Source organism: Canis lupus, chromosome 11 (genome assembly GCF_003254725.2).
Source record: "Canis lupus dingo isolate Sandy chromosome 11, ASM325472v2, whole genome shotgun sequence".
Lineage (NCBI taxonomy): Eukaryota > Metazoa > Chordata > Mammalia > Carnivora > Canidae > Canis > Canis lupus.
The window spans coordinates 56716207-56728844 of NC_064253.1; the positions used below are offsets into that span (position 1 = coordinate 56716207).

At 36.7% G+C, this 12638-nt stretch overlaps 1 protein-coding gene across 4 annotated transcripts in view; it reads right to left on the bottom strand.

Annotated features, from left to right (window-relative positions):
• The window catches only part of TEX10 (testis expressed 10), a 64105-nt gene that overhangs the window by 42968 nt on the left and 8499 nt on the right, over window positions 1–12638 (bottom strand). For all 4 annotated transcript variants that reach the window (XM_025433066.3, XM_049116311.1, XM_049116310.1 and 1 more), the window contains exon 5: window positions 6070–6182. In XM_025433066.3, coding sequence (XP_025288851.2) covers window positions 6070–6182 — 113 coding nt within the window. The remainder of the gene's footprint in view (window positions 1–6069; window positions 6183–12638) is intronic.

The window sequence follows — 12638 nt, forward strand, 5'->3', positions numbered from 1 at the left end:
CCCTACCACACCCCTCCCCCACCTTCAGCAGATATGCCCTTCCCAGTTACACTGAGTCTCAGCACTGCAGGCCCCTCCCTGAGAAGCCCAGGAGAAACCCTACAATGCCATATTTCCTGACACCCACATTTCAGGACCTCAGTTTTGGCTGTGGCAGACTTTCACAAGCAGACTACCAACACATCTTGTTAAAATGTGCCTCACCCTTGCTGAGAGACCAAAGTGAAACAAACATAAATAATACGCCTTATAGAGAATTTAAAATAATGATTATGAAGATCCTGGACTGGAGAAAAGAGTGGAGGACATCAAAGAGATGATTAACACAGAGATAAAGAATCAATCAGAGATCAAGAACACAGTAAATGAAATTTAAAATACTCTTAATGGAATAAATAGTAGGCTAGAGGAAGCAGAAGAAGTGAATTAACAATCTGGAAGGTAGAGTAATGGAGAGTAACAAACCGAGCAAAGGAAAGAAAATTATGCAAATTGAGAAAAGTCTTAGGCAACCCAGTGACTTCATCAAACATAATAACACTTGCATTATAGGGATCAAAAAAGAGAGAGATAAAGAACATTTATTTGAAGAAATAATAACTGGGGCACCTGGGTGGCTCAGTGGTTGAGCATCTGCCTTTGGCTCAGGTGGTGACCCCAGGGTCCTGAGATGGAGCTCCACATGGGCTCTCTGCAGGGAGCCTGCTTCTCCCTCTGCCTATGTCTCTGCCTCTCTTTCTGTCTTCCATGAATAAATAAATAAAACCTTTATTAAAAAAAAAAAAAAAAAGACAGAAGAAAGAATAACTGAAAACATCTCTCATCTGGGGAAGGAAACCAAGATCCAGACCAGGAACCACAGAGATTACCCCCTCACCAAATTCAATCCAAGGCTATCTACACCAAGATACACAGTAATTAAAATGGCAAAAACTAGCAATAAAGACAAAATTTTAAAAATAGCAAGAGAAAAAAAGACAGTAACACACAAGAGACATAAGGCTATCAGTGAATTTTTCAGCAGAAACTGCGCAGGCCAGAAGGGAATGGGGCAGGATACATTCAAAGTGCTGAAAGAGAAAAATCTGCAGCCAATACAACAACCAGCAAGGTTATCATTCAGAATAGAAGACATAAAAGAGTTTCCCAGTAAACAAAAATTAAAGTAGTTCATAATTACTAACCAGTCCAAAAGAAATATTAAGGGGGAAGGACGCCTGGGTGGCTCAACAGCTGAGCGTCTGCCTTCGGATCAGGGCATGATCCCAGGGTCCCAGGATCCAGTCCCACATCAGGCTCCCTGTGTGGAGCCTGCTTCTCCCTCTGCCTATGTCTCTGCCTCTCTGTGTGTCTCTCATGAGTAAATAAAATCTTCAAAAATAAAAATATAAAGTAAAACAAAGATCGTAACAAGAGACAAAGGGCGCTATAATTAAAGGGGACAATCCAACAAGAGGATGTAACAGTTGTAAATATCTATGCACCCAATATGGAAGCACCCAAATACATAAATCAGTTAATGATAAACATAAAAGGAATAATCGATACTAATACAATAACAATAAGAGACTTTAACACCCCATTCACATCAATGGACAGATCATCCAAACAGAAAAATCAACAAGGACAAAGTAACTTTGAATGAAACTCTGGACCAGATAGCTTAACAGACATATTCAGAACATTCCATCCTAAAACATCAATATACATTATCTTCAATGCACACAGAACATTTTCCAGAATAGATCATATATTAGACCATAAAACGAGTCTCAACAAACTCAAAAAAACCCAAGTCATACCATGCATCTTTTCTGACAATGCTATGAAACCAGAAATCAGTCACAAGAAAAAATCTGAAAAGAACACACATACATGGAAGTTAAATAACATGCTAGTAAACAATGGGTCAACCAAGAAATCAAAGACATCAAAAATTACATGAAAATGAAAACACAAAGGTTCAAAATCTTTGGGATGCATCAAACAGTGGTATTAAGAAGACAGTTTATAGAAACACAGGCCCACCTCAAGAAGAAAAATCTAATATAAACAGCCTAACTTTATACTTAAAGAAGCCAGAGAAAGAACAATCAAAACCCAAAACCAGCAAAAAGAAAGAAATAATAAAGATTAGAGCAGGGACACCTGGGTGGCTCAGTTGGTTAAGTATCTGCCTCTGGCTCAGGTCATGATTCCAGGGCACTGGGATGGAGCCCAGTGTGGGGCTCCCTTCTCAGCGGGGACCCTGCTTCTGTTTCTCCCTATGCCTCAGCCTCTGCCCCTCCCTCCTCGTGTGCTCACTCTGTCTTAAATAAATAAATGAATAATCTTTTAAAAAATAAACATTAGAGCAGATATGAATGGCATAGAAATTTAAAAAAAAAAACAGATCAATGAAACCAGGAAATAATTCTTTGGGGGGAAAAAAAATCAACAAAACTGAAAAACTTCCAGCAAGACTCATCAAAAAAAAAAAAAAAAAAAGAGAGAGAGAGAGAGAGAGAGAGCGTGTGCAGACCCAAATAAAATTACTAATGAAAAAGGAGAAACAGCAACCAACACCACAAAAATACAATTATAGGGGTGCTTGGGTGGCTCAGTTGGTTGAGCATCTAGCTCTTTGATTTCAGCTTGGGTCATGGTCTCAGGGTCGTGGAATTGGGATCTGTGTTGGACTCTGTCTGCACTGAGTGTGGAGTCTGCTTTGGATTCTCTCTCCTTCTCCCTCCACCCCTCTCCACCCTATGTGTACTCCCTCCCCTCTCTAATGAAAAGAAAGGGAAAGGGAAGGAAGGGATACAAACAATTGTAGCAAAGTATTATGAAAACGTATATACCAACAAGTTGAACAACTTGGAAGAAATGGATAAATTCCTAAAAACATATAACCTACCAAAACTAATGCTGGAAGAAATAGAAAATCTGATCAGACCAATCACCAGCAATGAAATTGAAACAGTAATCAAAAAAAATCTCTCAACAAAGGTCCAAGACCAGGCAGCTTCACAAGCAAATTCTAGCAAACATTTAAAGAAGAGTTAATATTCCTTCTCAAACTATTTCCAAAAATACAAAAGGAAAAGGAAAGAAAACTTCCAAATTCATTCCATGAAGACAGTATCACCCTGACACCAAAATCAGACAAAGATACCACCAAAAGAAGAGAACTACAAGCCGATATATCTCTTGTAAATACAGACGGAAATATCCTCAACAAAATATTAGCAAACCAAATCCAACAATGTATTAGAAAAAAAAATCATATACTAAAATCAAGTGAGATTTATTCCCAGGATGCAATGGTTGGTTTAATATTCGCAAAAGAAGGGGCACCTGTTGAGCCCAGTTGGTAGAGTGTGCGACTCTTGATCCTGGAGTCATGAGTTTAAGCCCAACATTGGGTGTGGAGTCTACTTTAAAAAAGTAAAATACTAAAAATACATATTTACAAAACAATGTGATATATCACACATCAATTAGAGAAAGGATAAAAAAAACACATATGATCATTTCAACAGATGCAAAAAAAGCATTTGACAAAATACAAGATCCATTCACAATAAAAACCCTCAACAAAGCAGGTCTACAAGAAACACAACTCAACATAATAAAGGCCTTATGTGAAAAATCTACACCCAACATCCTATCAATGGTGAAAAACTGTAACCTTTTCCACTAAGGTCAAAAACAAAACATGGCTGCCCTCTATCACCCCTTTATTCAACATAGCAATGGAAGTCCTAGCCACAGCAATTAGCCAACATAAAGAAATAAAAGGCATTCAAATTGGTAAGGAAGAACAAAAACTCTATTTGCAAATGACCTATTACATTTAGAAAATCCTCAAGACTTCATCAAAAAGCTACTAAAACTGATACATGAATTCAGTAACATCACAAAATACAAAATCAATGCATAGAACTCTGTTGCATTCTTATACACTAATTATGAAACAAGCAGAAAGTAAAATTAAGAAAACAATCTCATTTATAATTGCACCAAACAATAAAGTATCTAGAAGTGAAACACTTGTACTCTGAAAACTTTAAAATCAGATGAAAGAAATTCAAGACAACACACAAAAAAAATGGAAAGACATCCCATGCCCATGGGTTGGAAGAATAAATAGTTAAAATGTCTATACTACACAAAGCAATCTACAGATTTAATGCAACCCCTATCAAAATATCAACAGTATTTTTCACAGAACTGGAACTATCCTAAAATTTGTATGGAATCACAAAAGACCTAGAACAGCCAGAGCAATCTTGAAAAAAAAAAAAAAAAAAAAACAAACCTAGAGGTATCCCAATTCCAGTTATATTCCAAAGCAGTAGTACAACAGTATGGTACTGGCATAAAAATAGACACAGAGATCAATGGAACTGAACAGAAAATCCAGAAATAAACTCACAATTATATGGTCAATTAATCCTTGATAAAGGAGGAAGGAATATACAATGGGAACGAGTCTCTTCAACAAATGGTGTTGGAGGGATGCCTGGGTGGCTCAGCAGTTTAGCGTCGCCTTCAGCCCAGGGCCTGATCCTGGAGAACTGGGATCGAGTCCCGTAGCAGGCTCCATGCAGGGACTGCCTCTGCCTGTCTGTTTCTTTCTCTCTCATGAATAAATAAATAAATCTTAAAAAAAAAAAATGGTGTTGGAAAAACTGCAGAGCTGCATGCAAAAGAATGAAACTGGACCACTTTTTCACACCATACACAAAAATAAACTCAAAATGGATTGAAGGCCTAAACGTGAGACCGGAAACCATAAAAATCCTTGAAGAGAGCACAGGCAGTAACCTGACATTGGCTGTACCAACGTTTTTCTAGATATGTCTCCTGAAGCAAAGGAAATAAAAGTAAACTACATGGAGACTACATCAAAATAAAGCTTCTGAACAGAAAACACAACAATTTACAAAATTAAAAAGCAACCTACAGAATGGGAGAAGATATCTGCAAGTGACATATCCAATAGTCACTATCCAAAATATATAAAGAACTGATACAATCAATACCTAAAAAATAAATAATCCACTTAAAAATGCAAAACATGAACATTTCTCCAAAGACATTAGATGGCCAACACACACAAAAAGATGCTCAACATCACTCATCATTAGAGAAATCCCAGTCAACACGACAATGAAATATCACTTCACCCCTGTCAGAATGGCTAAAATCAAAAACACAAGAAAGAAGCACTGGTGAGGATGTAGAGAAAAAGGAGTACTCATTTATTATTGGTAGGAATGCAAATTGGTGTAACCACTATGGAAAATAATATGGAGGTTGCTGAAAAAATGAAAACTAGAACCTCCCTGTGATCTAGGAATCACACTTCTGGGTATTTACACCAAAAATACAGAAACACTAATTCAGAGATACACGCACCCCATATTTACTGCACCATTATTTACAATAGCCAAACTGTGGAAGCAATCCAACTATCCACTGATAAATGAAAGGATAAAGTGCTTTTCAGAAGGCACTTAACTACAGGCCCACCTCAAGAAGAAAATGTTATTTGATAACTTGTTTTTACATTTATTTGCACTCACTTGAGGTAAATATTTTAAAATTTCCAAGCTTACAATTTTAAACTCCATCTTTTCATCTGTAAGCCTTTGTTTTAGAAAACTATTTTTCTCCAATTATTCCTTTTCCTGATATTAGTTTCACTGCCAGTTTTCTCACATATAAATGATACAACTAGATGACCTTTAAGATGATCTCAGAGATTACCTAGTACCTCTCCCAAATAAATGACCCACCTCAACAAATTTTATTAAATTTATATTTATATAATTTGATACCTGATGCTCACTTTATATAAAATATCCATTATATATTTTTAATTAAAATAAATAAAAATGAGTCTCAAAGCTTAAAGTGACTTGTTCAAGATCAGCCATACTATTGCTACTTTAATTTCTATTTCACAAAATTTAGATATGAACCCCTCACAGTGTAGAAAGTTCCACTTTAAGGCTAAATATTTTTAATAATTTCAGGCTAAAAAAATAAATCCAGTCTATACAGTGGAAAGAATCACAATACCTTTTATTTGTCTCTTTCCTTTTGTGCTTGGTTATTTCTTTTAAGGCATATGGAAAGTGACTCATAAAATGGTGTTTGAAATCAATAAGATAATTCTTTCGAAGCCACGACTCCTATTAAAATAAGCAAAGATTAGAAAATCTACACAAAACATTTAAAATAACCAAATTTAAGCAGAAATTTGACTACTTGTTAATCTTCAACTATAAATTTACCATTATACATCTTTTGCTCGTGATAGCAGATGTAAATTTTAAAATCAGAATAAAATATTAGGGCATCCAATTCTTACCCACAGATCTTTTCAGTGCTTAATAGTTACCTTTACTTGCCTTTTATCTACTGTTTAAGAAAAAGAAGAAAAAGTAAATAAGATATAAGAAAATTCTTAAATTCAACCACTAGTACAGTTATCTGTAAAATACATCAGAAGATCTTCTACCTAATGTTCTGTTTATACAATAATTCTACTTCCCAGCAATTCTAATATTTCCAATTAAAGGTATTTAACACTGTCACAAAGCAATGCACTTCTCTTTAATTCTTACAGTACTCATGAATCTGTCTTTCCTATTTAAAACTCTAATTCCAGATTACAACACTCTTATTTCCTCCTATCCAGAGAACCAACCATTCCACTTTGCCAGGGATTGAACGGTTTCTTGAGATGTGGGATTTGAGGTGTTTAAAATAACGGGTCATCCAAGAGCACCTTAGGATCTTTAACTGGATTCTTCTCTTTGTGCTAATCTATAATTTACTTAACATGTCCTCTTGGACTTCTAACAGGCATCTTAAATTTAACATGAATAGAGACACTTGGGTGGTACAGTCAGTTAAGTGCCTGACTCTTGGTTTCGGCTTAGGTCGTGATCTCAAGCATCATGAGACTAAATGACCCCACATCGTGTTCTGCACTCAACAGAGAGTCTGCTTGGGTTTCTCTCTCCCTCTACTGCTCCTCACCCTCACCCCTTATGTGTGTGCATGTGCACATGTGTGCTCTCTCTAATAAATAAATCTTAAAAAAAAAAATAAGTTAACATGAATAAATTAAACTCTCCTCACTAGCAGTCACACTGTCATTTGGACCTTAACACAGGCATCAACCATCCTTGCTGCTTTTTCCTTCACTATGCACATCAGTAGTCCCACTGGCTTTATCAGAATCCAATTACTTCTCATAGCTTCAACCATTAGTTATCATTCTACTCCAATCAACCATTCATACCTAGATTACTGCAATAGCCTCCTAATTGGTCTCCCCACTTTCCTCTTGCCCTCCTCAAAAGTCAATTCTCTACAGAGCAGCCAGAGTGATCTTTTAAAATATAAACCGTGCTTCATAATAATACAGAAAGGAAAAAAGGGATTAAAGGTGTATATAGGGCAGGACCAGTCATTCATAGAATAGATTGCGTGAGTTTGGGCTCCACTGTTTTGCAAGAGCTGGATACTGACTACAGGGAAATTCACTTGTGTCCCATTTGCAAATTCAACATATTAAAGTTAAATAAATATAATTCAAATCATGCTACTTCCCTGCTGAAAATCCTCCACTGTCCTTTCACCACACTCAGGTTAAAATCCAAACTTATTACCATGGACCATGGGGTCCCAAATATCTGGCCAGTGTCACCTTTTCTGACTCATCTTCTATCATTCTCCTAGTACCTTATTTGCCCAGGTTTCCTGCCATTCCTCAAAAATGTCAAATCTGTTCTCACTTCAGGGGCTTTACACCTGCTATTCCCTCTGCCTGGAAGGTTCTTCCTACAGGTCTTTTACAAGACTTGCTCCTTTAACTTCAGTGCCATTCAAGTCATGAAAGCACTTCCAGACCAGTTATTTAAAATAGCTCCCGCTCATTCTGTTCCAGCACTTTTCTCTCTTTACCCTGCTTTACTTTCATCTTTCTTCTTAGTACTGGCATTATGTATTTGCTTACATCCATCAACCCCACCAGAAGGTTAAGTACTATTAAGGGCAAGCAACCCTGTAATGATGGATGAAATTGTTCTTCATCTGTGTTGTCTAATACAGCAGCCACTAGCTACATGCACCTACTGAGCACCTGAAATGTGGCTAGTATGACTAAGGAACTGAATTTTTTTTTAAAGGAACTGAATTTTAATTAACTTAAGTAGCTCCTATAAAGCATCTATAGATGCTCAACAAATCCTATATTGCATCTGACTATTCTTCACAAATTCTTTATTATTTTTTTTAAAGATTCATTTATTTATTCATGAGAGACACAGCGAGAGAGAGAAGCAGAGGGAGAAGCAGGCTCCATGCAAGGAGCCCGATGTGGGATTCGATCCTGGAACTCCAGGATCATGCCCTGGGCTGAAGGCAGGCACTTAACCGCTGAGCCACCCAGGGATTCCCATCTTCACAAATTCTAATCTTCACGGAAAAAAGACATCAGCAATGAAAGACACAAACTAAAAGTAGCATTAAAAAATAAAGTTAAGCTCCAACAAAATTTCTATAGTAATTATAATATTGACCCAGAGCTTATTAATACAGGATCCCAAAATCCAAAGTAAATTAAAAAGTTAATGTTAAATTGTATTTCACTTTTAAAACTAGCTATACTTTAAGGATACACATGGCATATCAGAAATAAGCAACCTCAGTAAGGACGAGTACTCAACCACCACAAATAAAATTTAATGTACCCTGAGATTTCAAAGCAAAGATCAGAGAGTTCAGATTTCTAAAAAGTTTTTTTTTTTTAATATTTTATTTATTTATTCATGAGAAAGAGGCAGAGACACAGACAAAGGGAGAAGCAGGCTCCATGCAGGGACTCTGATGTGGAACTCGATGGGGGGGGAGGGGAATCACATTCTGGACTGAAGGCGGTGCTAAACCGCTGAGCCACCCAGGCTGCCCTCTAAAAAGGTTTTTTAAAAAATACTTGCATAAAAATGAAGTTCCTCAACTATGCAGCAAATAAAGACATTAAGCAAAACCTAAAAGCAAAGTTATCCTAAGACTGCACCTAATCTAGATGCCAATTTACCAACAAAATACCTATACCTTTTCTGAGAGAAGAGTTTGAATCCAGCTTGTAGAACACAGTAGCATTTAAGGCCAACGAATGCCATTTCATCCCTCCTTTAAAGTTTGAGCTGTTACAAACCACCCAATACCTTAACTACTAAGCTATAACTGAAGGTCAGCGAGAGAGGGGAACAGTGAGAATGTTAATAAAAAATAAATTAATGCATTTTAATTTCACCTTGTACAACTCATATACATATTCATATTTTGTCTCTAAAATAATGGATCTTCCCTTATTCAGTTATTACAGTTCAACATTAACACATTTGCCAAGGTAAATAAGAGAATTCTACCAGTGCATGTTCTTAAATACTGTTTCTATTTGAACTAAATTTCCTTCAGTTTATTTGAATTTTAAACAGTAGCCCAATTTAGTATTCTATGTTGCCTTCAATGGTCTATGCAAAACAGTCTTCTGAACTTTATGTCCTGCTTTAATGAACTGCTAATAAATAACAGTCGTATTAGATTAGCACAGAATAGTTCTAAAGCATACAACTTTAAATATCCATAAAATTAAGGCAGTAGGGATCCCTGGGTGGCTCAGTGGTTGAGCACCGGCCTTCTGCCCAGGGCGTGATCCTGGAGTCTCAGGATCAAGTCCCATGTCGGGCTTCCTGCATGGAGCCTGCTTCTCTCTCTGCCTGTCTCTGCCTCTGTTTGTGTGTGTGTGTGTGTGTGTGTGTGTCTCATGAATAAATAAAATCTAAAAAAAAAAAAAAATTAAGGCAGTACTTAGGTCCTTTGACAATGTTATCTGAATGTTAGTGAATGATATAAAACTAACACAATGGGGATCCCTGGGTGGCGCAGCGGTTTGGCACCTGCCTTTGGCCCAGGGCGCGATCCTGGAGACCCGGGATTGAATCCCACGTCGGGCTCCCGGTGCATGGAGCCTGCTTCTCCCTCTGCCTATGTCTCTGCCTCTCTCTCTCTGTGTGACTATCATAAATAAATTAATTAATTAAAAAAAAAAAAAACTAACACAATGAATTTGCATTTGGTCCTACCATTCTATCAAGTTACAAGTACTATTACTAAAGGAATAACAATACTTAATCAGTGACTATATGTCATCAAACACCAAAAATGCCCAGAATCTTTACTTCTTAGCCTTCTAAAACTGAAGGAAAGACTAGTACTTAAGATTTATATTGATATCATTACTTTTACTTTCTATCACAGGTTCAGATAAACCCATTCAAGAGTGCAAATAACATACAATTCTCTAAAAAGCTGTATGCATTATTACTGTCACCTGTCTACATCACAGACTGCCATAAAGACAGTAAACTATGCTTTCATAAAATCAAAATCTGCCCCCAGGGACGCCTGGGTGGCTCAGTGGTTGAGCATCTGCCTTTGGCTCGGGGCATGGTCCCAGAGTCCCGGGATTGAGTCCCACATCGGACTCCCCTTGAGGAGCCTGCTCTCTCTCCCTATGTCTCTGCCTCTCTCTGTGTGTCTCTTATGAATAAATAAATAAAATCTTAAAAAAAAAAAAAAACACACACACACACAATCTACCCCAATCCTAATCAATTTCCTGCCAATGTATTCAATAAATCATGAGACATGCTCAAAACTACAGTCAATAAAGTACCACACTATCTGAAAAAGCAATTCATATATCAACCCTACAGATGATGGGTAATGAGTTAATAGTGCTAGAGCAAGCTCTTAAAACACATACTTTAGTATGGTTCCATAATGCTTTTCAAGATTATCAAATATGATTTTTAATTTAACCTCAACTTATGTGGCCTATTAATTCATCCTAAACTTTAGCTTGAAATAAAACCAAAAAATTGCATTGTCAATTGTGTACATATGTAGGCAACTTCAAAGATTATACCTGCCTAGCCAAAAATCCTTGCAGGAATTCTAAAACTAGATGCTTCAAGCTTTAAAATATTGTTCCTGTAGATGCCCTCTTTAAGTGTGCTATCACATTAATTTAACACCAATCTCAGAACTTGTTCTTCCTTACTTAAACTATTAACTATATATTATGGCACTATAAAAAAGCTGCCACCATTCAATTCTCTCCCAAACAGTAGATAATTTAATCACCACAGATTTAATCATGTCTTTACTATCAGTTTTAGTAAAAAACTGCTATAGACTTAGAATCTTAGGTTAATTTCACGAACATCATACCTACAACTACAGTTTACCTACATATATAGTAAGGGTAACTTTTACAAATGTTTTCTGATCCTATCCCTTTTCAAGAGAAAACAAGAGCATGCACTAATCAAGTCTCTATGTAGCTTCTGCTTTAAATCACAGTAGTTTGGGGGATCCCTGGGTGGCTCAGTGGTTTGGTGCCAGTCTTTGGCCCAGGCTGTGAACCTAGAGTCCCAGGATCAAGTCCCGCATTGGGCTCCCTACATGGAACCTGCTTCTCTCTCTGCCTGTGTCTCTGCCTCTCTGTCTCTCATGAATAAATAAATAAATAATCATAAAATAAAACAAAACAAAATAAATAAGTAAAATTTAAAAAATAAAATAAATTAAATTACTAAATAAAATAAATATAAAATAAAATAAAATAAAATGAAATGAAATGAAATGAAAAGAAAAGAAAAGAAAAGAAAAGAAAAGAAAAGAAAAGAAAAGAAAAGAAAAGAAAAAAATAAATCACAGTAGTTTAGGGATCCCTGAGTGGCTCAGCAGTTTAGCGCCTGCCTTTGGCCCAGGGCATGATCCTAGAGTCCCGAGATCGAGTCCCACATCAGGCTCCCTGCATGGAGCCTGCTTCTCCCTCTGCCTGTGTCTCTGCCTCTCCCTCTCTCTCTGTCTCTCATGAATAAGTAAAATATTAAAAAAAAAAATCAATCAATCACAGTAGTTTAAAAACAACTCAGGATTGGTTATGAGATCTTTGCTGTGGTCCATTTCTGCTAAATTTGGCAATGTGGCACACACTGGAAGAAAGTACTTAAAAAAGCAACATTTTTAATCTCACAAAAGACCTCCAGAAAGTAGAATGTTCCTACACAATCAACCTGCCATAAACAATACATTGTAACACTACTGTGAATTATATCTAATAAAAGCAAATGAAACTAAGGTCATTAAAAAAAAAAGCTCATTAAGTTATGCATTTCACAGAGCACTTGGGTGGCTCAGTTGGTTAAGCAACTCTTGATTTCAGCTCAGGTTATAAACTCAGGGTTGTTGGAATGAGCCCTGCACTAAGCCCCACAAAGCCCCACATTCAGGATCAGCGCTGATTCTCTCTCTTCCTCTGCCCCTCCCTCCGTCCCCCCCCCCAACTCAGACACTCTCTAAATAAATAAAATCTTTTTCAAAAAAACGTATACATTTCACATAAGTTAAAACTATTCAGAGAATCGCACAAACTATTTTAATTTGCAGTTTGGGGCAAAAGCAAGAAACAAGTTTATAGTTAGACTATGGAATGTTTTAGAAAATGCATAACCAATGCTGATTTCTAATCTGCCCATTTATGATAAAAGACATTACTGAGA